Source organism: Dermacentor albipictus, chromosome 4 (genome assembly GCF_038994185.2).
Source record: "Dermacentor albipictus isolate Rhodes 1998 colony chromosome 4, USDA_Dalb.pri_finalv2, whole genome shotgun sequence".
In the NCBI taxonomy this organism is placed as follows: domain Eukaryota; kingdom Metazoa; phylum Arthropoda; class Arachnida; order Ixodida; family Ixodidae; genus Dermacentor; species Dermacentor albipictus.
Window position 1 is genome coordinate 74,866,004 of NC_091824.1, and position 26,697 is coordinate 74,892,700.

At 45.3% G+C, this 26,697-nt stretch overlaps 1 protein-coding gene and 1 non-coding gene across 2 annotated transcripts; both read right to left on the reverse strand.

The window, feature by feature from the left end:
- Positions 1 to 1,268: 1,268 nt before the first annotated feature.
- On the reverse strand, positions 1,269 to 17,902 carry LOC139059659 (isoamyl acetate-hydrolyzing esterase 1 homolog). The gene is made up of 6 exons (XM_070538081.1): positions 17,748 to 17,902; positions 10,961 to 11,013; positions 8,843 to 9,062; positions 6,643 to 6,730; positions 3,469 to 3,587; positions 1,269 to 1,578 (listed from the first exon to the last, which is right to left on the reverse strand). Exons 1-6 carry the CDS (start codon positions 17,820 to 17,822, stop codon positions 1,375 to 1,377), a joined length of 759 nt encoding a protein of 252 aa, XP_070394182.1. The 5' UTR covers positions 17,823 to 17,902; the 3' UTR covers positions 1,269 to 1,374.
- Positions 17,903 to 21,569: 3,667 nt separating this feature from the next.
- Positions 21,570 to 21,713, reverse strand: LOC139059752 (U4 spliceosomal RNA). The gene has a single exon (XR_011514347.1). It is a non-coding gene; the product is annotated as a U4 spliceosomal RNA (small nuclear RNA).
- Positions 21,714 to 26,697: the final 4,984 nt, after the last annotated feature.

Below are 26,697 nucleotides of genomic sequence, written 5' to 3' on the forward strand. Positions count from 1 at the left end.
AGAAGGAATTAATTTACCTAGATAGCTCGATACGATAACAGATGCGCTGTATCCACGTGAGCTGGTTGTGCGTTCCTCGATTGACCATGTGCATGATAACCCCTGTCGCTTATATTCCTGATGTGTGTTTCAATAAGCTTAGTTGTGAGTCAGCGCTCGTCCTGTGTCCTTTCAGTCCGTCGTGGTTTTGATCGCGCTGTTACCATTATGAATGTATACCAACTCGCCCAACTTTCCACTCTAATACAGTTCGATAGATGCCCTAATTCTGAGCAGTTATCATATCATCGCTTATTTGCCAGCTCCACCCTGAGAAGCCAGTGGAATATTCCCATAAGGTTGCTTCGTGAGGGGTTATACCTTAAACAGTGTATTCGGCTGCAAAAATTTGCGGGACACGGGTCCCACGACAAATTTGAATTTCTGCTCTGTTAAAAGCATGACACTTCTAAATTTTAATGCATCCCTGTACACCTCACGAAAACTACTAAAGATTGAAGGTGTTAATTCGGTTTAGCATGCCCACGCTGCGGCGGCCAGATTCCAAATTTCTCGGCGATCCCGTGTTCCGAAAACATTTTCTTGAACAACTATGCACGAGCGCCACGGGTATATGTTTATGTGCTATGCCAGCACATGTATGTCATCAACAACTGCGTCTCCTGAAATAATCACCAAAAATTAAATCAAAATTCACAGCCACTCAAGTATCCTTACGTGATCTGAATGCGAAAGCATTGTGACTTAAATGGTGACGTCCATGATACGTTACGTCATACAGTGTCACGTGTCTTTCACAACTTTACCTTAATCCACTTTAATGCACCTTCATTCACTTTACTCCACCATAAGTCGCCTTACTCTAATTTGCTCTAATTCTGTATTACTGCTGACGTCATACAAGACGGCGATGACGTCACTTATTATGATGCTTGCGGTACCACTGTTTGTCTACAACGCCGGCCTTTCTGCCTCATGGGACATATAATGCTTTCACATTAATAAAAGAGCTTTAATGAGAAGTTCGCGTGTATATAGTTTGATGCAGCTCAGAGATGAAGCGAAACTTTTTCAATGCGCATAGTTGTGAGACACCTCGCGGGCGTTTTGACGAGGCGCCCAGCTCGGGTTGCGATTACGCACTGCTAAACGCTTACGCGCCTGCCTCTTCTCGAGTGCCGGATATGTACTCGCAAGAAGTTAGAAATACTACCGCGTGATGTAGAGCCACTCAATTATAACTCACGGCCTCATGTGTTCGATAAACACAAACAAGACATGTTTTTTTAATAAATATAATTTATAAATACTGATCGATTAACGATAACGAAGACGTCGATGAACCTCGGAACGCGAGTTTGTCAAGCGTGCGGTCTATAGACGCGCGCAACCGCAGGTTTCGGACGCCCAAGCCGAGATCGCATCCTCCGGTCTGTCGGGATCGAGGTCGTAGAAGTCCGGGAACAGCCGGGGCGCGCCGCCGACCACTTCCCTGAGGACGGGCAGGAGGACAGCGGTGAGCTTGTGCGACCCGGCCGGCGACAGGTTGACGCCGTCGGACAGCAGCCGGCTCCAGTGCTGACGAGGCCATGCGCAGGACGATGAAACGTAAGGCATACAAGTACGGTCGACGAAGACTGACGTGGTACGCTGAATTATTAATGCGGTTTATTAAAACAATTATTTTCCATTTCATGCACAGGACCATCCCCCAGAGCCATTGATGTTCGTATGTAGGAAAGAGCAGCCTGGAAAACGCGCTCAATAAAATGTTGAAATTTTGTAACTCGTAATATTTGGTAGGACTTAGCTTATATATGTACACTACCGAACAAGTTGCAATTGAATCAAAGGGCATGCCTTCACATAAGTATGCACATACCATGTGCGTGTGCGTGCATGGTAAATTAATTATTTGTTACGGTACATATACTGCAATTTACGCATTGAAGCCGGTCATTTCGCAAAGCGTGTCTACTTGGAACGAATTCTCAGGATGACACCAGTTTCTGGATATTCATTCCAAGAGCAGGCGACGAAATACTTATATTGGCGTTCCAGTTACATTCGTCGTACAATGCATAAAACGACGTTTTAAATTATGGGGTTTTACGTTCCAGAACCACTTTCTGATTATGAGGCACGCGGTAGTGGAGGACTACGGAAATTTTGACCCACTGAGGTTCTTTAACGTGCACGAAAATCTAAGTACACGGGTGTTTTCGCGCTTCGCCCCCATCGAAATGCGGCCGCTGTGGCCGGGATTAGAACCTGCGACCTCGTGCTCAGCAGCCCAACACTATAGCCACTGAGCAACCACGGCAGGTATAAAACGACGTTTTGTTAAAGAAGTAAGTGGAACAACAGTAGACTTTTTTTTTTACTGTGCATGTCGAAACCGGTACGATCCTTAGGTCTCGTTCAAGTAGGTATGCTTTGTAGGATCACCGGCTAGAATTTGTAAATTGCAATGTGTACCGTAAAGTAACTGGTGAAAAGTTATTTAATAAAATTTTCTTAATTAGTCAAATACACGTTTTGATTCTTAGTGTAATATCCGCCTCTTCAAGCAATCCAGTTCAAGAATTAGAATTGTGCTATCTACCACAGGTGATATTATAAAAAAAGTTCCGTATATCTAAAAAGAAAATCCCGCATAATATATCATAGGGTGTATGCGTCTGTTGCGATCGAAAAATTCAAGATCCATAGTGTTGCGTGTAGCGCCACGTTAACCTCTTTCGCTTAACCCCTTAACTGGCAAGATGAGAAAGACCTGAACTAGAATGTTTTTATTGCTTTATTTCATCTTGATATTGTTCAAATACAACCAAATGAAATATGAAACGGTCTCTCTGAAAACTAAGTGAGATAGAGGAGGTCGAAAACATTGTTGACCAGCTGGTTAGAGGCAAATGTATGGTCCAAGACTGGTGTTTGGTACTTGCCTTGACTAGGTAAATGTGTGTTTTTGAGGTTCACTTCAATGCAGAAAAAGATAATAGCTTTCTTAAACAATTGAAAAAATTTTCGCATTAGCGATAATATGACCACTACGTCCGCTAAGACGATACCGACGAGGTATTCGAGTTTTGTCACCGAAACGTCTACTGCTGCTCACGGCTGACGTTTGTGACTACCACTGTTGAGCAGATACATAAATTAAGGTAAGTTTAAACGCACAGATTAATAGTATTGTTTTGTATAGTGTTTGCAGATATTTTTGTAAGGTCAGCAATATCGTTGAGCTACCGGTTAAAGGGCCAAACAACTTGGTCGTTCGCCGTCAAAATTCGCGTAGCATAAATTCACATCATTGTCGGCCAGACTTTCGGCGCCATCGTCAGAACGCCGAAACAATCTTGCTCATAGTTTCCGCCCGCACAAAAGGTGCACGTTCTGAAGGAGATCGACGGATTCGTATCGCTGAACGTTGACAAATGCCGGGCGAGATGTGACGTCACTTACTGCGTCATTGAGAAACTCCGAATGCGCATCGACGACCTTGACGCCTCTTCCCAACCCGACCATGGCGCAAGCCTTCGCGTACTTGGTGACAGCCGCAGATGTTCGGACTGCGTTTCTGCCTGCAAGAAAAAGTCAAGAAGGAAAAAAAAAACATTGTACAGGCAAGTGGTCAGAAAAAAAAACATGTAGAAAAAAATTAAGGATAAACAGGAAGAAACTGTTGTGCAGAAACTATTGACGATGATACTCAATGCCAGCGAATAGCCGACAGTTTCCAAAAAGCTATTTCGCTATATTCGAGCCACTTTTCTACTCTTCGAATCCATTAAAAACCTGCTATTGAGTACAGATTTTGACGCGCTCAACACACCTCCAGTTTCTTTCTTTCTTTTTTTTGGTAGATATCTTTCTAATTAAGTGAAGTCCTCCTATAATGCTGTAAAGAAAAGCGTGAAAGTTAGTGGGATCAAACCTGTCTTCCAGCACAACAGCACGATGCCCTAACCATTAGTCGACGGTCACACGCATGCTCCTACCATGCCAAAGTAACTCTTCGAAACGGCTAGGCGTACACGCAGTGTGCCAGTTTCTCACATTTGTACCTCGTGATGGCGTTGAGATTAAGAGTTAAGATGAGCGGTGGTGCGACCTGGAGGGGGATAAGCAGCTCCTGAATGGCTATGTCGGGATGAAGTGCGATGTGCAGGCGTGATGTGGGTCTGGTGAAGCAGCGAGTGATAAAACTTGTAAAAGAGACAGTCTTGCTGTTTTGCGGTGGTGATCGAGGGCTGGAAGGTTCAGAGAGGTTGTTTAGTGGAAGGCTGTTTAGTGACGCTAGTGCGGTAGGCGTAGTCAGAGTAAATGAACCTTGCTGCACGATCCGGTATGGATTCCAGTGCGGGAGTGCACTTCGGGACCTTGAGTGACACTTAAGGCTACGCGGCGCTATACGGGAAGGCAAAGCGCAACCCCAGTAAAAAAAGATGCCTACAGACTAAAATCGTGTTATTATTTTGGCGAGGAATCATTGCATGCCACCAGCACTAGTAATTCCTTTTCTTTCTCCAGCTTCCATATAGGATATTTACTGCCCGATATGCAGGGTGTTGCAGCGAACACTTGCCTGTGGCAAATAGCACAGTTCTACTCTACAAGCTGGTCTAGTCGAAGAGGTGGACATTACTTGTGCAACAAAACTGATATGCATAATATACTTAATGACGAAAATGCACTAATTAGGTTTTTACCTGATTACTTTTTTGGCACATGTTGCAATCTACAAATTCTAGCTTGTGAGAGTGCAAGGTATATCCATTTGAAAAGATTTGTGTGAATGACACCATTTATGAGATGCGCATCGTCAATCTATCGGTAAAAATGCACCGTTGCTCCACTTACTTTCTTAACAAAGCGTCAGTTTATGCATTGAAGTGCAAAAGTAGTTGGAATGCCGTTGCATTTTTCTGCAAAGTATGGGAATTAATATCTAGAAACTGGTGTCATCCTGAGAATTCGCTCCAACTGAATCCGCCTTGCGATCTCCCAGGCTAAAACTTGTAAATTTGCAATGTGTGTCATAAGATAATTAGCTAAAACGGAATTAGTAAATTTTTCTTAATTAGTCGTTTAAGGATTTCAATTTTTGTGCAAGTAATATTAGTCTGCCTCTTCGAGTAGACCAGCTCATGAACTGGAACTGTGCTATCTGCCACAGGCAATATCTGAAAAATTTTGAAAGTTCCATTTTGTTCCATTTTGTTCCATTTTGTTCCATTTTGTTCCATTTTGTTCCATTTTGTTCCGTTGTTCCATTCCATTGTTCCATTTTTGAAAGTGTTTGTTGAAACACCTGGTATTTCTTGCCATAGGCGATACACACAGAGGGTGTTTGCTGAGTTCCCAAAATATGTGTGCTAAGTACTATAAAACCTTCAGGAACTTTTCAGACATGATTAACTACAAATAAGCGAGCCGCAACGTGAGTATGGGCATTCAGCAGGTGCCCTTTTCAATGACCGCACAGCCGTGGGCAACGAATGAAAACGTGGCATTCTTCACAGAAATATGCAGGTAGCCTCATCTTGTACTAGTTAACAGCGATTGGAAACAAATGACCTGTCCATCAATTTTGGACACTTCCTCTTTCGTTATCTGTCGAGATTCACCGCAGTGCACCAGCGTAATTCAATCGCCAGCGTATTCATATATATATATATATATATATATATATATATATATATATATATATATATATATATATATATATATACCAGAAAAAAAGCAGTTCTGGGTCCGGGTAAATATTCACAGTGAAGTAGACGCGCGTATGAAGCGGTTTATTGACGTTTCGGCCGGGGTCCGGCCTTCATCAGAATCGGGAGTGAAGGCCGGCCATCAGCTGATTCCTTCGGGAATCAGCTGATGAAGGCCGGACCCCGGCCGAAACGTCAATAAACCGCTTCATACGCGCGTCTACTTCACTGTGTATATATATATATATATATATATATATATATATATATATATATATATATATATATATATATATATATATATATATATATATATGTATATATATATATTTATTTATTTATTTATTTTAGAAGGCTGCCTGAATTTCAACAACTTTCTGTTAGCAACGCCGAGACATTACGTCCTTTTATCAAAATGTCTATTTACGACACTTAGTCGTAACATCTTTGTTCCATTATAGCAGAATTTTGGTCACGAATACAACTCTGCTATAACACAGCTGGAAAGTTACGAGTTACACTAGTGAATTGAAGTGAAGTTTGGCAGATGGCAGCAGGGACACTATGCGAAATTCCTGTGCGTGCATGTGCGCGCGCACGTGCGTGTGTGTGTGTTCGTGCGTGTGTGTGTTGTGTGTGTATGCGTGTGTTGTGTGCGTGTGTTGTGTATGTGTGTGTGTTGTGTGTGTGTGTGTTGTGTGTTGTGTGTGCGTGTATTGTGTGTATGTGTGTGTTGTGTGCGTGTATATGTGTGTATGTGTGTGTTGTGTGCTGTGTGTTTTTAGTTTCGCGTTGAAAGAACAACAACGAATTGGCCAACAGTCCCGAAGACCTTGCACACTACCAAGATCGAGATAGCTGCTCCGCTCATGCGAGCAATCCAGTGAACCCGCTAAGCAAACAGCTGGAGAATGATATACACCTCGTCTCCTGCTATGGGCCAACCACAGCTGCTCGTCAATCGGGGGAGGTGTCACGAGGATTACCTTGCCGTAGGAAATGCCGCAGGCCTGCAGAAGAAATATAGAAAGTTGCGTAAGCTTCTTAATGGGACAATCAAGAAAAAAAAGTTTGAGCTGGATTAGTAAAGCACCCTTCTTAAATACCAGAAATACCATAACTTCCGAGACAGGAGGCATAATGAGTAAGAATGATGCGAAAACAAAAGACGGCTAGCGACGCCGCCTTGAAGTTCCCGCACCCGCATGCCGCGATGTCACAAATTTCGACAGCATCCATTCGGGCCTAGTTGTTTTATTTTTTATCGATAACCAATATCGATAAATATGAACGACATTGTTTCTTAAATAAGCCAAACACTGTGCTTAATTAGCAAGTTTCGAGAACTTTCACTACGAAAAAGAAATACGGAGCTTGAAAAAAAAAAAGGCCTGCCACGGTAGATCAGTGGCTATAGTGCTGCACTGCTGAGCACAAGATCGCGGGTTCGATCAAGGCCGCGTTGGTCGCATTCCGAGTAGGGGAGGAATGCGAAAAATGTATATAATGATAATAATTAATAAAAACATTCGTGTACCATAAATTAGAGGCTCGTTAAGGAACCTCAATTGGTCAAAATTGTCTCCACTACAGCGTGCCTCATGATTCGACCTTTGTTTTGGCACGTAAAACTCCAGTTTAGTTTGAGTATGGGAAAAATACTTTGAAATAGGTGATGTCAAACTGACGATCAGGCAGGAAAAAAAGATACGGAAGAAAGGAAGGAGAATCTTGACCTTCAGTTACTCTATTAGGAATAAAAAACTTACTGCGAAGTTAACCATACTATAGTTTGGAGAAGACTAGTTTAATCAGTGTGTACTAATTTAGCGTTTCTCTTTACTGTCCCTTTAAAGTAATCATCGTTTGATGAAATTTCGCGGCCAGTAAGGCTAGGATTACTATGACCAAAGCGGGACTGTTAGGGAAGCTTTATTTGGCGTGCAGTTAATTGCTATGATCATAAAGATACATCTACACTTTGAAATTCTCGCGCAAGAAGTAGACGTCGTACCAACGTCTCGCGTTCACTCGATGTTTTAACCGTCGCGCTTCTTCGAACGACTCAGCGAAGTAGTGCACAGCTCAGAGTGGTCGCCAAACAGAAGCGAACGAATGTCACTGATTTCGCACAAGTCATACGAATACGAGACGCCTTCGAGTGACTATGCGGTAACAGCAAATATATCCAGTTGCAGCACAGAGCCGTAGAATTACTTGAGTACAAAGTTAAACAGTCTTTTGCAGAATTCATTATCATACCTTTTACATTTGGCGTAGGTAGCGCACGAAAATCGATGTGAAAATGAAAGAAGCCCACAATAAAGGGAAGAGAAAAAGAAGCGGACACATGTAGTCACGTGTGTGCCTCCTTTTTTGCCCTCCTGTTATCGTGGTCTCCCTCACACAGCACCGATTCACCCAAACCGCCACGCCTATCAATATTATCGGCGCCCTTATGGCACTCCCTCAATGTCTGATGCCCACAGAATGGGGAAATTAACATTTTGTAGGTATTGAGGGCGGAAGGGTAACAATTTCAAAGGTGCAAATCCTGGAAGTCCATCACATCATGAGTGGCTTGATTGATTGGCTGATTAATTGACTGTCTTGATGGTGTTTAACGAGTCAAAGTAACACGGGAGCTATGGGAGAAACTACAGCGAAGGGCTGTGCATTTATTTCGACCACGTGGGGCCTTTTAACACACACGCCCGAAGCTCGTTAGAAGAACGTTTCCGCATTCCGCTGACACCCTAATGCGGCCGTCATACAGCCAGGGATCGAACCTGCGACCTCGTGTTCAGCAGAGTCACGCCGTAGCACTGAGTCATCGCGACCAGTCCGAGTACTGTAATTTATTACGTTAATTACAGCCCTGCGCATCTCCGCGAGCGCCGCTCCTATATGCCATATGTGTCCCAGCTTAGGTTAGCGAATCTGTTAAAGAGACGATTTAAAAATCACGATGCACGACACTATTGTAAGACCTACGGTGTTCCCTCGTCAGAGATCGTACGCCCGAACACCTTATAAGTCTTAAAAGCGTATTTTGCGCCGCAATTTTTCAATCTTTATTTTTAACACTTTCGCTAACCTTATCTGGGACGCCCTGCGTATACCTTGATGTAGTCGAGCATGTGGGCCACGTTGTCGGCGTACTCGTCCAGCGGGACGTGCGTTGCCTCGGGGTCGCGCGGGTCGGCGCTGTCGCTGGTGCCCAGCATCAGGACGAGCGCGGCCACGCTGCGGGCGTCGTCGGGACCCAGCACGAGGGGCAGCGCGTGCCTCCACGCCCGAGTGTTGTAGCCGCACAGGCCGCGGGCCAGCACATCGCACCGCCTGCGGGACGTTGCGGTACAGTAAGTGAAGTGTGGAACACTGAAGTGTGTGCCATGTCAGCATCAAAACGGCGGAGAGAACGTTTCAACTGGGCCACGACTACCCAGATATATGGCGACTACGAGACCAATGCCAGTGTCCTTGAAAGGCGAACTTCGCAGCCTAAAAAAATTCTGGGATGGGATAGCGCAGGACGATCATGCTTCGTTGAACACTGCGCACATGTCAAGTTTTCACTGGCAATTCGATCGGGCGATTCTTAACTGTTATGATACGAGCGACCAGGGTGGTCCAGAGCAGTTGTTGCATGCATGGTCACAGTGAAGAAAAAGCCAATCGTAAAACTAAAAAGTAAGACCAGTTGATTTTGTTTGAAGTCAGACATTGTGCACTAGGGCGAAAAGAGACGCGAATAAGCTAAGAGCTAGACCGAGTGCCTTTTCCTTTCCTCTAGTACAAAATTCTGTCGCTTGTCCCATGATATGCAAGGGGGAGCAGACGGATTGGTCATAATTGCAGTGACTGAGGAAGAACAAAAAGTAAAAGAAAGATTCCATAGAAAGGCAGGGATGCTATTGACCAAGGTAGTTCTGGCTGGCCGCGCTACGCGAGGGAAACAGGGAAGGAAATTAGAAGAGAGGAGCAAAAACGATGTAAGGCGCGTAGGCATTCTGGTGACGGCGTTCTCAAATTCTGTTATATAAGCCTGTAGACCTCAGGAACTTCAGGTTTTGGAAGAGGAGGCGGCACCATGCGGCGAGCCTCGCGGGGTTATTCGAGAGAGTTCTTGAGATCTTGTCTGCGGGTGCTCTTGAGATCTTGTCTGCGGGTGCATTGTTCGTTGGGTGGATCTCGTGGACGTTGACAGAAAAAGAGTATCCCTATGGCCTGAAGATGAATTGGGGAACAAGGAAAGGCATTTTTGAGGGCCGCCTAATAAGCCCGGTCAATTTTGGAGTGACTTTTTTAGTTCGTTCAGTTGATTGATTGATTGATTGAATGATTGAATGATTGATTGATTGATTGATTGATTGATTGATTAATTGATTGATTGATACTGCACCGGTAACCAACACAAAGCAACACCTCAGAGTTCCACAACAATTAAATGGCACCTAATGAAAAAGCATGTCGTGTCCAGAAAAGTCATAACTCCGGAAAATGTTGCGACACATTAAACTGGCTCTCAAGTCAATGCAGAGACCAACACGAATCACACAATTCACTGTTGTGTTTTTTACGCACCTCCATATCGTATCAGTTCTTGCACAAGCCAACGTGCACTGCTAGACGAAAGTGCCAGCATTCCTTGGCTTACTTTTGTCTGGCAGAGTTCTTATCGGCGCAACAAAAAAATGTCGACGCACCTCCTCGCAATATTTTCCCAGATAACGCAGCCAGTACTGATAAGAAAGCCAAAGGAAGGCTACGTGGACGCTTCAGTTTTACTTTGTCTCGAACTGCCGCGCATTGATGGCGGTGCTAGATAGCTGGTATTACGCAAGAGCAATAGGTAAAAGAACGACGGAAAAGCGAAACTCACACAAAAGAAAAAAATTCCTTTGTAATTTAATTTCCGTTTTTCTTTTGATCTTATTAATAAAGAGAAAATGAGGCATCCATCCAATCGTAGCAATTACTGCAAAGGAAACCCATGCGGTTTCCTCGGCAAAAAAGCCTCGCAGCTGAAGAATAATTCGTCCCGGATCATGGCGAATTGTTCTTCAGCTGCGAGGTTTTTCTTTCGAGGAGCCCGCATGGGTTTGATTTGTAGCAATTACCACGATTAAGGGACTGTCTCATTTTTCCTTTATTCATTGCTTCTCTCCACCTTGCGGGTTTCCGCAGAACTATTACGTCAAAATCTTTTGAACTTGAAGCATAAAGCGTAAACTCACCTCGAAAAGCACTCTGCGATAACTGATCCCCAACCACCGATGTTGAAAGCAGACTGAAAATATGAAACACCTTGTCAGCATTTAACATGCAAACAATGGCCTTTAGAAATCTGTTCAAAAAGTGCTACGCATAGCTCGTTGAGGTTAGTGCTGTATAAGTACGACGCGCGGGACATATCGGCTCCAAATTTACACATTTATGTCGTTATGCATTCAGAGTAAAGGGCACCCGTATGCAATGCAGGCAATCATTTTTCACAGGTGAACTTCGAATTACGGTTGACATGGTGTCGTTTTTTTTCAGTCGAAATTTTTATTACCCTTAGGTAATGGCAAAGTTCTGAAAAAATAAGTTCGACAGCCTTTTTTTTTTGGAAACTGCAACACTCTAATTTTTTGGAAACTGCAACACTCCAATAGTGAATAGTTCTTTCACAACAATGTCTTTGTAAATTTTTACCACCTTTACGTAAACTCTTACACAAAACATTTTTATGGAAAATTTAACATTTCTCAATGGTTGCTTTTTAACTTTTAGAATCAAACGGCTCAACTGACATTCAGCCATCCATCAACCTTTTTCTTTTCTCTTCGCGTTTCAAAGTTCCCCATCTTCGTCTGTAGCATCGATGAAGAAATTCCCGAGATTGTCGTAGCACGCTTGATGTTCACCAATGAATGCCAATCGTGCCTTGCGATCTGTAAATCTGGAAAGTCTATACTCGAGATAAGAGTAGCCATGATCCAAAGGAACAATTAGGGCCTACATAGAGGCTACTGGCGCCCGATAGAAACTCTGGTTGTTCGTGGCCAGAATAACGAACGCTAAACAAGAAGGATGTAAGGTTGGGCGTGTTGGTAAAGCATGCTTTAAAGTTCGGTCAGCGCTCTGTTCTCTCATCTGTCCCCCCTCGTGTACTTGCGCTGTTTAAAGAACTTTATAGAACGCTATAAAAGCTGACATACACGCCAGTGCTACGACAAAATTGTTATGAAATCTTAAAATGTATATAAACATTCAGTTCTAGGGTATTACGTGCCAAAAGGACGATTTCATTATGAGGCCCCCCATTGTCAAGTAACAATAAATAAATTCTGGATTTTTACGTGCCAGAAGCACGATATGATAATAAGGCACGACGTAGTGGAGACTCCTAATTAACTTTGACCAGCTTAACTTGATTAACGTGCACCTAAATCAAACTGTACAGACACGAGCATTCTTGCATTCAGCCCTCTTCGAAAAACGACTTCCGCGGCCGAAACAGAACCCGCAACCACGAGCTCAGTAGCGCAACGCGCCATAGCCACTGCCATACCGTGGCGGGTGAAATCCTAATAAAGTGCCCGTTTTATCGTTCATGCATTTTGCAGACTATAAGCATTGACTGCTGTTAGGCTACGTTACGTCATATTGGTACCTGTAGCATACTGCATACGTGTTAACACTGTAGAGGGCGCTACGCGCCATGCGTTCTATATATGTGGTTGGCGAATAAAGGTGTGGACATTCGTTCGGTCAAGGAGCTCCGAGTCACTTGAGTAGACGCGGCGAGCGTCTGTCAGCACCCCACATCGTACATGGTGTCAGAAGTGGTCGCCGTTCGCTCTCTCTCTAATGGCGAACAAGCCGGACGCTGTGTTTGCCAGGGTACCTGGACTCCAACAGCCATCGAGCTTCGACTTCGCCGACCCAAGTGCATGGTCTACCTGGATTGAGCAGTTCGAGGATTATGCCTACGCTACAGGATTGCACCAAGCTACCGACGAGGTTCGGGTACGAACGCTTCTTTATTGCATGGGTGTTCAAGGTCGACGCGTGCTGGCGTCTTTCAACTTGTCGGCCGAAGTTCAGTCGTACAGCGTTGTTAAAAGCAAGTTCACCTCGTTTTTCGTGCACCCGCTAAACGAAGTTCACGAGAGTTATCGTTTTCACAAGCGGACGCAGCAAGAAGACGAGAGCGTCGATGCCTTTTATTCCGCGTTGCGAAACATGGCAAAAAGATGCAACTACGGCTCAGCGTCCGTGGAGGACAGGCTCGTTCGAGACCGATTTATTGTTGGTCTGCTGGACAGCAGGTTATCGGAACAACTCTGCCATACGTCTGACTTGACGCTCGATAAAACGCTTCTGCATGCACGGCTGCATGAAAATGCGGAACGAGAAAAACATGAACGAGAAAGCCAGTTATCTGGGCCAGTCACCGTTGATGCAGCGAAACACAGGCCAACGAGAAGGCCGTCACGTAATCAAGCGTCGGCAGCAAGAGAAATGCTCTTCGCCGGCGCGCACAGATCGTGTCACTTCTGCGGACGAGATGAGCATCAGCGGAAATTTTGTCCTGCCAACAGAGCTGTTTGCAAGTTTTGCAAAAAGAAAGGACACTTCGAAGCAGTTTGCTTAGCCAAACAGCGCACGCAAAGCCGACAGTCACATGCCATCGAGATGCATGCTGTCAAGAGCAGTCAAGAGGCAAAGGCTAAGTTTGTTTGGGTCCACGTGAATGGAGTCCCACTCAAATTCAAGGTCGACTCGGGAGCGGAAGTTACCGTCGTTCCAAGCACTTTTTCAGGAGTACCCTCGCGACTCGAAAAACCGGAGGGTCTTCTCACCGGTACAGGAAATTGCCCTTCGAAAGTAACAGGTCAATTCACAGCTACGTTAGAGTGGAAGAGCCGCACCTGTGTACAGTCAATGTACGTCATGCCTTGGCAGTCTACACCTCTACTAGGCTGCCCTGCTATCCTCGCATTGGGAGTCGTGAAGTTCATCGATGCCGCACAGCGACATGAAAAGCAAGCTAGCTCTGCAAGCGACGCAACCCCTGGCCAGGACATCTTCGAAGGGCTTAGTACTGTAGGGGAGGAGTACACTATTCGACTCAAGCCAAACGCCAGGCCATTTGCTCTCAGTGTTCCTCGCAGAATTCCCATTCCTCTGTACAACCAGGTAAGGGAAGAGCTGGACCAGATGGAAAAAACAAGGTGTCATCAGGCGCATCACCGAGCCGACGCCATGGTGTGCCAGTCTGGTCGCAGTACCGAAGGCATCAGGCGGAATCCGAATATGTGTGGACTTAACGAAGCTCAACAAAGAAGTTCTCCGTGAAAAGCATGTGCTTCCAACGGTCGAATGGGTACTCGGGCAACTGGGCGACGCCCAAGTGTTCCCAAAGCTCGACGCGGCTGCAGGATTTCACCAAGTGCGATTGTCCCGAGAATGCCAAGAGTATACCACATTCATCACACCATTTGGAGGCTACTGCTACTGTCGTCTACCTTTTGGCTTGACTTCAGCACCGGAATATTTTCAGAGAGAAATGGCTCGAATTCTGGAGGGGCAACCGAACGTCGTCAACATGATAGATGACATTCTGGTTTTTGGCAAAGATCGAGAAGAGCACGACAAGCGACTTGTGGAGGTTCTTGAACGTCTAAAGACAGCCGGAGTTAAACTCAACAAGTCAAAATGCTGCTTCGGTCAAGACAAAGTAGTGTTTCTGGGTGTGGTGATCGACGCCAACGGTATCTCGCCAAGTCCCAGCAAACTCGAGGTATTGCGCAACTTGGAGCCACCTAAGGACGTCGCCGGGGTTAGGCGATTCCTCGGCATGGCTAATCATATTGGTCGCTTCCTGCCCATCCTTTCGCAAGCAACCGCCCCTATTCGCGCCTTGCTAGGTGAGGAAAATGCATGGCAATGGGGACAGCTTCAAGAGACCGCTTTTATTCAGGTAAAAGCGATGCTCACCTCGGACCTGTGCGTCGCTAAGTATCATCCCTGTCGTAATACCATTGTCTCATGCGACGCGGGCTCATTTGGATTGAGCACGATTCTTCTGCAGGAACAACCATCAGGCGAGCAACGCGCGGTAGCGTTCGCATCCAGGTCGCTTACTGAAGCGGAAAAGCGCAACAGCCAAACAGAGAAAGAAGCGCTGGCGGTAGCATGGGCAGTGTACCGCTTTGACCAATATGTGCGTGGCCTAAACTTCACGGTAGAAACCGATCACCAGCCGCTGGTAACACTACTTGGGAACGCTGACTTGGACACGATGCCCCCACGTATTCAACGGTTTCGCATCAAACTTATGTGCTACCAGTTTAGCGTGGTCTGCGTTCCTGGTAAACAGCTAGCCACTGCGGATACTCTTTCAAGGGCTCCGGATGAGAAGCCGTCGATCAGTGTGGTGGATGTGGTAGAGGAGTTTGTTGAATTTCAAGTTGCTACTGTCACAGACACGAAGCTGGTTACCGTAGATGTGGTTCGCAGGCACCAAGAACTGGACTGGGAATGCAACCAGATCGTCAAATACTGCACTCAAGGCTGGCCTCATCGGGGCAGGCTTCCGGAGCACCTCAAGAAGTACTGGAACCATCGAGGTGACCTCTCTTTGTGCAACGGCATCCTGCTAAAAGGTAATCGTTTTGTCATCCCAGCTTTGCTGCAAAAGGATACACTTGAACTTATCCATGAAGGCCACCAGGGAATAAACCGATGCCGACTAAGGGCGAAGGATTCCGTGTGGTGGTATGGAGTTTCGCAGCAAATACGTGATAGAGTCACTCGCTGCAGACAGTGTGCAGTCACAAGAGCGCAAAGAAGAGAGCCTTTGGTCGTAACGAAGACTCCAGAACAACCGTGGCAAAAAGTAGGAATGGACTTGTTTAGTTACAAGGGACACAACTATCTACTAGTAGTTGATTATCGTTCTTGATACCCTGAAGTCATCCACACGCGAAGCACGAACTCTGAGGCGGTCATCAATGCAGTCAAAAGCATTTCTGCTCGTTTTGGCATTCCCGCCGTAGTACGAAGTGATAACGGACCACAATTTGCTTCACGAGCCTTTGCAGCTATTGCGAAGTACTATGGCTTCCAACATATCACCTCAAGTCTAAACTACCCGCAGTCAAATGGGGAAGTGGAAAGGATGGTGCGTACGATCAAAGAGTTGTTTGCGAAAGCAGACGATCCCTTTTTGGCTCTTCTGTCGTACAGAGACACTGCAGGCGTCACAGGGTTCAGTCCAGCGCAGCTACTGTTGGGTCGCAGCTTGCGAACCAGGCTTCCCAAGACAGTAGACCGCCTGGAACCGAAGTGGCCTGCGCCAGACGATGTGAAGTGCCAAGACGAACAGGTGAGAGGGCGGCAGAAGAAAGACCGATGGCCGTCATGCTGCGACCGTACTTCCTCCGCTGCAACCGGGTGATACGGTGTGGGTTCGAGACATCAAGGATACGGCATACGTTCTCAGCCCAGCCTCCAAGCCCCGCTCGTATGTCGTCGAAACACCCAACGCGGTGCTTGTGCGTAATAGGATACATCTAGTGCCCTATTCAGACACAACGATGAGCCAGCTCAACGAGCCAACTCGGAGTGAAAACCGTGAGGAGCACGAAGAGCAGACCACGGCAACAGCAACACCGCAAGTCTCCAAAGATTGTAGAGTGAGAGTCACCAGGTTTGGTCGTAGAGTCAAGACTCCGAAAAGACTTGACTTGTGAAGTGTTCGGTGTTTCTTGTGCGCGTATCTCGGGGGAGAGATGTAGAGGGCGCTACGCGACATGCGTTCTATATATGTGGTTGGGGAATAAAGGTGTGGGCATTCGTTCGGTCAAGGAGATCCGAGTCACTTGTGTAGACGCGGCGAGCGTCTGTCAGCACCCCACATCGTACAAACATGTTAAAGGGGCACCAAAGGATAAATTATTTTAGCTGTGTTAGTAACTTGCAAAACAAAACAAAAAAGAAAAGCGCAAGAATGAAAGACTGGTAGCGACGCCGCCTTGAAGTTCTCACACTAGCACGCCATCCTAGATATTATCGGCGTCTTCTGAGGTCTACATGGTTGATTACTTACCAGTAAAGATCGACTGAACCCGCCGTGGTGGCGTAGCAGCTAAGGCGTTGCGTTGCTGTTCATATGGATACAAAATGCAAATCCCGGCCGCGGCGGCAGCATTTCGACGGGGCCGAAACGGAGAGACGCCCGTGTACCGCACATTGGGTGCACATTAAAGAACCCCAGGCGGTCGAAATTATTCCAAAGTCCCGCACTACGGCGTACCTCGTAATCATATTGCGGTTGTGACACGTAAGAACTCCAGAATTTATTTCAAGATCGACTGTGCTCTGCCCTAAAAGACCCAAAAACTGAACTTAGAAAAAAGAATTCAGGAACTTTTACTGGGCCACGAGGGCCCAGGTACGATAAAATGCTTTGCGAAATCTAGGACGTCGCACTGATGTATACCGGCGGCGGCGTTTCGCGGGACATTGAAGAAAGAAAGGACAAGAAAACCTTCACCTTCACTTTAACGCTCTTCTAATAATCAACCTATTACAGCAAGTTTAACGAAATCGGATATTTCAAAGTATATTTTATCGGTCTAAACTAATTTAGTGTTTCTCTTTAGTATCCCTTTAGCATACATGTTAATTTATGCTATGTTATACGGCTTCTAGACCCACCGCGGTGTAGCCTATAGTGCTTATGATGTTGCACACGAGCCCGCGGCGGCCGGATTGCGACGGAGATGCAATGCACAATTGAACGGGCTCCTGTACACCGTACACCGTGCGCGTTGAAGTACCCAACGTGGTCGAGAAATTATTCCGCACAGGCCTCCACATAATGGCGTCCCTAATCTGTTCAGTTTCGAGACGATAAATCCCGGAATTTCCTCTTTTTTTTTTAACGGCTGCTCTTACGCTCCTCGAGACAAGCCTGAAAATTAAGCCGACACGTGGTTCGAGAAAAAAACGGCTCCGATCCTTCCTCACCTGCGTCAACGTGTCTCCAAACAGGTAGATCCTGGGCCACGCAACGCGAGAGGAACCGGCGGTCGCGTTCGACATCCTCGGCAATTCGTTCGCACTCGTCCTTCAATTATGCCGCTGCGACGCGCACTGATCGGACGTGACTGCTCGCGGCTGCGCTATCTGCGCATTATAACTGCCGGAAGTAGTTATCTTTTGTCGAAGTAATTACATTGTTTTGTTCCCGCAGGCTGTATTGCGCTGACCGCTCAACTATCGGGCTGCTGTCGGCCGTGTTAATCACACACCCGCGCACCGTATCACTAAGGGCCCAGGAGAAAGTCCGCCGCGTCAGTAATATTCGAGTGGGAAACAATAACGCTCGATTCTATCAAAGGATACCCCAGCGACATCACTCGTTAGACCATTGTTGATCGCTCTGTTTATTTGGTGGCACAAGATGAGCGCGCGATACGGTGTTATTCGGCATTGCGGTTGAACTTTTATATTTTAGTGATAAGCGAAGTCGTTCCGATGGTTTCAGCTTTTAAAAGCAATTCTTTACTCATTTACCTTCGTCGCGAGTTAAACGGAACTATACTCTGCGAGGAACGGCGCTGAAAGGCACCTTAGCGAGAGAACGCTAACTTATGCGGGAGAACTGACCGCCAATACGGTGCGGTAATAATCTATTTCCGGCATTTGCTAGGAATACAATCGCTGTACGCATTCTCACGCAGGCAACTCGAGAACAAACGAAGCACAGGTCAATATCTGCCTCACCTAATGCGCGTTATCGCGAGTTCGCGATCTATACGCGAATCGCCAAATGCTGATATCACGTGCACGTCAAATTTTTGATTTCGCTCGTTCTAATTGAGGCGCGCTGCGATAGAGGTAAGCCCTTTCGACAGCCAGCACCGAGCGTATAATTCGTCCGCTAATTGCGCTGCACGATAAAAGCCTATTTCATTAAACAAACAGGGCACTTCTATAGATGACAGAGTTGTGTGTGTGATGAAAAAGCGGAATGCCTGCTAGCTTATCAGCTCACAAGTGTGCACCATGTACCTGCTACAGCGCTGGAAGGAAGCGTGGAAATAATCGAGAGCATCGATTGCCACCGAAAACAAGCAACCTGACGAACTTGATAACGGTACAAAAAAAAAGAAAGCGGAAATTCTCGCACTTGGCAACAGCTGAGCCAGTTTGAATGATACGTATTGCTTTTAATATAACTTTTAGTTACCGTTGGCGTACCCCTATATCTTGGCCCACTGGGCGCGCGTCGCTACCTATAGGCACGTGCCCATTTTTGGCCGATCCCCTAGAATGCATTTGCGCCATTGGGACAAAAAGTGTAAAAGCGTGGCATGGATTCTGTAACTTTGTGTTCGTAGTCTAAATAAACCTGTATTATATTTTGTTCACATATGCGTAGCAGCTCCCTCTGCTCCTCAAACGTCACGCTTTGCTTTCATCCCCATGGCCATGCGCGGATCCAGGGAGTATGTGCGCATGTCCTGACTCCCCGCCCCCCATTTCCCCCACCTCCCCTCCGCTTTATTATGTGTGTACGCAGCGCCAGCGTACGGCACGTGACAAACTCATAAAGACCTTCTCCCCAGCTGTCACTGTTCCTGCGCTCTCGACAGACAAGAAAAGTTTTAAAAGTTTAATGATTGTTGAATAGAACCCGCCAGCACGTAAAGGACTCGCCGTTAAGAGAGCTGGCGCGAATATCAGACTCGGCTCTCCCCGCCAACCTGCCTCCAACCTACTGCAAACGTTGACTAAATAAATACTGGCCCTAGCTTTACAATCGGAGCGCACAGAGCGGGCCTGAATATTTTAAAGTTAATATATTTTCGTTCCTTTTATATCCTACCAAAAGTTACATGTAGCCGCATTATTTCTGTCTCTGTATGCCTCGGGAAATCAGGGCCAGCACAGAAGGGGCCTGATACAACGCCAACGTGCTATTTGCTTAAAAAGAAATGTGTAGTTTGATCGCTCGCAGGGACATCGAATAAAATTATTATTATTATTATTATTATTATTATTATTATTATTATTATTATTATTATTATTATTATTATTATTATTATTATTATTATTATTATTATTATTATTACTTTACAGCTATCATTCTGCTGCGTATACAATCCAAACCTGCATAATATTTATTTCTCTGATCTTGATATTTTTCATCAGCCGCTTTCATCGTTCTGTTCACCCTTTCGTATTGTCGTTCTCGCGGTTTAATTCTCACCATTCATAGACACTGTTCTTCTATCTCTCGGAAATTACAACATCCGCCAAGGATTTCTCGAATTATCAGAACACTGCGGGACGCAGCAGAGAGTCATTTGGCAGTGGTCACCGCAATGCCGGGTGTATAGTAAGAATAGCGATGTGGGCCAGTTGGTTTACGTCCATGGTGCAAACTGCAGCGCGAAGCACTGAAGTGCAGAAAAAAGAAAAAAAAACGGACGAAGGAAGAAGGATTGCAACACTAGACACATCGGAAGGTTAACCAGCAGTAAAACCAAACAAGATAAGGGTTGGCATAGGCGCAAAAGCGCGAACTCCTTATCGTGTAAAACCACTGACGGTTGACTAACGCGTCCGTCTCCAAATTTCTTAATAAAATACGCCTCTGATATTCCTCGCGTTCCCTTATCGTGGTGTCGATCCAGCACACATCCATCTTTAAACTGAGGCTTACATCCGCAGCTATTGCAGTGCAGTATTAGACTAGGGGAAGATAAAAATGACTTAGATAAAGGAAGAACTTCTAACCTAGGTGTTGCGACGTCGGATCCTCGAACCTCCCGCTTGTCGTCCGAGGTTACGACGTGGCAGATTCCCTGGTCATGAGCATCCGGAGACCAGCTAGGCGGTGACGAAACGCAGCTTTTGCAAACTTATTCCCATGTAAGTGAGCCGCGTACATAGTTTCGAGGCCCCTAAAAGGTACCTAGCTCCCTATGAGGCATTGTCCACCACAGAGCCTAAGCTACGTACATTCTTTAATTCGGTTGGGCCATTGTCTCTCACCAGAAGGTAAGACGTCACTCTCCTGCGGTATGTAAGTCAGCCTCGCCTTTACCGTGGGTGAGGAGGTCGTTCCTTCGCCGGTGGCAGGAGGCGTTCCTGGTAGCCATCCCGGTCTCTCTGTGCAGGCGGGGCGCAGCACTTGTATTAGGCGGTGTTGCTGGGTGCCTCCCTTGGTGGGCGAAGGGTTTTCCAGCCTCAAGGTGAGGGACACATTGTTTCGGAGCACGGGGAATGCACCTCTGGCACATGGCGTCAGTGGGAACCACGTCACGTCGCTCAACATCAGGGCCCTTGTTAGCGGACGGTAGTCTTTTCCCCTGGGCGACACGTAACACAATCGAAACCTACACAAGGGGGTGGCAGTTGACGTCTGCGGGCGGGTCCCACGCCATGCCCAAACATACCAGACGTGAGTCATGCAATACACTTTGTTTTCCTTGAAGTAGCGAGTCCTAATACTTGGTTCACGGAACGGTGCCCGTCTTGAGCTTCACAGGAAAGACTACGATAATCAGATTTATTGCGACGTCGAGCCCCGTGCTCCATAGACGAGGAGGATGTCTCACAACGAAGCAGACGGCAGTGGCCATTTTTGCCGATGACTACATACGACAATGGGATCATCTGCCATCATCATCGCAGGGAGACTGCCCGGTGCTGCCGGAAACGTAACGTGCGCTATCGCTTATTGGCCTCGGGAGAAGGCTCATTGGCATTCACTAGTCACGGATAGATAAACACTTGCAACTGGCTCCGCCTTTGTATTGGGTGGCCCCAACTGGCTCCGCCTTTGTTGGGGCCACCCAAAAATTGCCACGGCCGACGGTATTACACGTCGTCCAGGCGGGGTATTGGTATAAGTTTTCAACCAGCAATAGTCGCCCCTCATTTCACGCTTCATAGGGTACGACCCCGCCTCTGCGCAAACCTGACAAAAACACAAGTCGTGTACAAACACGATTCTTTTCGCCCTAAGTAATTGCACTGCTGCACGATGAAATTCTAGGACACTGGCGATAGAAAAATTATCCTTATATGGGAACTCTTTTGGACATATATCCGAAAAACATTTTATCTTATTTCTCGAAACGGTACGTAACCTGATGAAAAATGCATTTAATTTGTACACAATCCAGAAACTGCGAAGTAAAACTTACTACGCGGCTTCTTCCCCTCCTTCAGATCTTTTTCCCCCTCCTCTTTTCTTTAGGGTAAGGTGATGATACCGCTCTAACAAGCAGCAGGCATGGCCTTCGCCGAAGCGAGTTATCTGTTGCGCTGAACAGCGCTACCAATCAGAGGCATTCCATATGCCTTGCATAACATGAAGCAAGCTACATAATAAGTTCATACCAATTTATATTAGCCAAACCCGCTACAGACCCTTCAAAAATCGCATTGCCTACACACCATTCAGTGCATATTGTTTTTCTAATTAATAATCCCTTAATATGAAATAACCAACTCATTAAGTTGGTTTTCCATACTACGTTTGTGTCCGTCGTTCCCGCCTTTAATGAAATCCCGGCAATAGCGTAGACCTGGATAGGCAGCTAAATCACAAGGGTGATTCAGCTTATGGTCTGACATGAACTAAGCACGAGTACTTCGTGTATACGTCAGACTATAATCTCATCACAGACCCTAAAATGACAAGAAATCTTGCACTGATTATATTTTAATTTGACGATCGCCTTAACCGATCATATGGCATTTCGTCAAGCGTTGCATTAAAGACATGTTTGCGAGCAAGAGTAGACCTTAATTAAAATATAATATTTATGGTTTAGGTCAGTATTGACATAATCATAGACAAAGAATAATACGAGAGAATCGGGCCACTTAAGGTTGCTTTACGTTACTTTCTTCCTCACACAAGAAGAAATAATTTTCATGTGATTCCATCATCCGAATTGTTAATACCCTTTTCTTTATCTGCTTAATTTAACCACCAGATTCTTGTTCAATCCCCCACCGGGGGCATTTGCCATGACAACCCGGTGTCAACAACAACAACGACCTGCAAAGAAACGATCACTATTCCAAAGCGCAAGCGTGGGCCCCCGCGATCTCTGGTCTGGAGCAACGAATTGCGGCCCCGGGGGATCAAAAGTATTACGCTGCGGATGCACACCGCTAAGAAAACTCACGATGCAAGTGAATCACTATGCACTTCCTCTCAGAGACCTGCTGCACTCTCCACGCCAGCAGAAATGACGCCCCACAACCGCCTCTCGAAATGCGCTGCTCAGCAAGAGAAATAGGAAAGAAAATGCTGCCGGCCTGTGCTGCTGCTGCTAATGTAGAACACAAACGTGAGCTAGTTGATTCGTGAGCGGTCATCACGAAGAAAACAGCGCAAGAACAGTACAAGAAAGAGGACGTGGATGTTGCGCTGCGTTATTGTATGGGTATGCGCCACATCCACTCAAAAGAACATCAACAACAACTGCTTTTCGCGCTGCTTACTTCATGATGATGCTCACGATGATGAAAAACTTATTTTTACTCTTCCAGTTTGTGACTGGCGCTCAAAGTGGTGTTTTCCGGCACTGCATGTGCCAGACCTGCGCGATGCAAGATCTCCGAACAGTATGTGGCGTCGAGATGCGGAGCTCCCGATTTCAGCGCCTGGTTTATGGTTACAGTGATACGTACACTGCTAATGCAAACTCGATATTCTTAGGCTTCTTTTATTTTTCATGGGTATTCAGAGCCTAAATCCTGAATATATATATATATATATATATATATATATATATATATATATATATATATATATATATATATATGTATGTATATATATATATATGTATATATATACGTAATCACATCTTTTTTTCGTGTATGCTTACCACGAACAGGATACACCGAAGGTATTTTCGTGTTGAGTGCGATTTCGTTATAACAAGGTTCAACTGCATAACGAACACGGATAAAACGTCGAACTATAGGTTACAGGTTATAATAAAGCAAGTCTAAAGCAAGTCTACTTAAGAGGCTGTGCAGCAATCATTCATGCTTACTGAAGAGTCATGTGCATGTGAGGGAACTTTTTGCTGCTTCATTTGTCCTTTTAACGGCAGACGCTCCTCGAAAGAACACTTTTTTTATTATTTGTACTGGAGATATGAAAATCCACCCACTTATAGAGCATTTCAATCAGATTTCAAATATGTCATTAATTTCTGTGTAGCTGCTATAGTTCTTGAGTTAAGTCCTACACAATGGCAAAATAGAGTGATTATGTGGGCACTTTATTGTGTAATAAATTTTCGCAAAACGCTTTGTGCTGTAGCTTATTTAGCTCTTTGTAGACCACAAATTGCTGATATCTATTCAAACAGCGTGTACAATTAGTGGAACTATAAAAAAATTAGGACACCTCGAACAACTTTTTTCACAATCACATGAAAATAGCCTTGTACACTTACAATTGTTTTGTACTAACGAAATTTGGCATACATACTCTTGAAGATACTTACAGTGCTAATATCTACTTAAAATTGCAATATCTTCCAACAGTAAGTTGCGTAAGTACATCGTTATATTTCAGATAATTGAGAGAGAAAAATTAATTGAAATGTTCTAATTTTTTGCATAGTTTCAGTAATTGCACACACTGTTTGGCTGGATATCGACAGTTCGCGATCTACAAAGAGCTAAATAAGCTACAGCACCATGTTATTTGTGAAAACTTATAACGTAAAAAGAGTGTCCATAAAGATGACTATATTTTGCGATTGTGCATCACGTAACTCTAAAACAGTTGCACAAAAAGTAGTGTCATATTTGAAATCTGCATAAAAAACTATATACTTGACTGAATTTTGAAACCTCTAATACAAGTAATAAAAAGTTGTTTCGAGGAGCGTCTCCCCTTAATAAACAGCTCTTCATAACATAGCATGAAATGACAGAAACTTGCCAACTTTAAGAATACTAGGAGGTCAACATCATTTTACATTGTGATTTGAGTTGTTCATTATTCAGAAACTATCCAATATTGGATTCGCTTCTAGCATTATTCTGTTCGGTCTCAAAACCACTATCCGCAAATTCCTAAGATTCTTATTGCAGATTTAAGTTCTTCAGAGTGACTTTTCGTGAAAGAAACAGGTAAACGATTTTTTAGGTGACAATAAAGTGACAAAACCTTTTTAGTATTTCCAGTTTTATACGTTTTATTTTGCTATGCAGGATAAAGCAGCATAATTTTTTGTGTAATGAGACATACTAAAACTAGTTTTGTAGTAAAGTAGGTGAACTGGCAGCACTCTCAAACTACTGCAATGACAGTCACCCAGGAGCTGAGTGAAAAATCAGTTTTGGAGAAACCCAAGGGGCGACAGCACAATATTTTCTAGAAACCCCAGAATGTTGCAGCACCTCCAGTGTGATGCTAGGCAACACTTTGTTCTGAAAAGGCGCATTTTTTCAAGATGTTCCGTCGCAGCCACAGATGTACGGCAGTGAACCTCAAAGGGTTAAAGAAGTCAGTCCCCTGGCGTATGGCTAATAGAAGACTGAGTATTTCTTCGCATCTGTCAAATTCTGCATGTGTCTTCGTAACCAGCTTGGTGCACAGCTACAGGGAATCCTCATTATAACAGTCCTTCAGTCATTCGGGCAAACGACACACTTCGCTGTAAGTGGTATTTTGTTTAAATTAGAGAGTCCCAAGCCATTGTAAGGCGAGAAGTGCACTCCGATTGTATGTAAACTCATGAAACCTAACTTCAAATGAAGCCACATTCAATTCTAGTGACATGACATTATTGTATTTGGAGCATGGAAAAGCACAGTGAAGTGCTGCACATTTTAATTATGAAAGTTACAAGAAATAATTTTAGTTGTGAGTAGTTTAGGCTTCTTCATGAATTACATCATTTTTTGTCACCCTTTTGTTTCTACGCAAGCAAAGTTCACATCCGCGACATTGAGGATACTCATAACGTTATTTTGCTACAGTGTGTTGTTCCTCTTTGCCCTTTTCTGCATTTGACACTTAGTGGAGTCCTGTGCCAATTTGTATAAATTATATGGTCATGCTGTGAAGCTGTATCTGCGGAAAGTTGGCTTTTTGTTTTTGCAGGCTTCACGAGTTGCGAATTTCCTTGTACGAACATGCCCTATCTAAAGAACGCTCTGGCCGCGCTTCTCGCATGGGACCAAAACCCTCTGAAGAGTCCAAGTTGGAGAGCTGAAAGAGAGAGAGAGAAAAAAAACATTTATTTGGACCATCGAGGTCATTGCTCCTGAGGTCGAGTGGGTGGTGTCCTCATTCCAGGACTCCACTGGCCGTGGCTGCTCGACGTACTTGCTGGACGAGAGCTTCTTGTCCCGCCAGGGTATCGCCGGTCAGCTGTGCCTCCCACCACTCAAATGCCGTGCTACGCGTCTTTAAGTTTGCCCCTGCACCCCCACGAGATGTGAAATAGTGTAGGACGTGTGTCACCGCACCAGGGGCAGATGTCGCGATATGTATGTGGGTACATCTTGCTGTATCTGTATAGTTTTAGGAATGTGTTGGTCTGAATAAGTCTGACAGCTACTGCCTCTTCAGTGCTGAGCTTTCTGTGAGGGGGAGGATAAATCCTGCGGTTGAGTCGCTGGATCTAGAGTCTGTCGCAGTAATTGGATGACAGGGGCACGAAGGTAAAGGGTGGGGATTGATGAGACGATTGGTTTAACCCGCTCGGTTGATTAGTGCTCGAGCTAAAGCATTCGCCCTTTCGTTCCCCTCCAGTCCCGCGTGGCCCGGAGTCCACGTGATTTGATAGAATTCTTGCAACCTCGGGCCTAGAATCTGGGCCGCCAGCAGTGGTGTTCGTCCGTTGGTAAAGTTACGGCAGGTCTGTTGCTAGTCGGTAACGGCATGAACTTCCCTGCCTACCCTGTCTTGTTGCTTTAA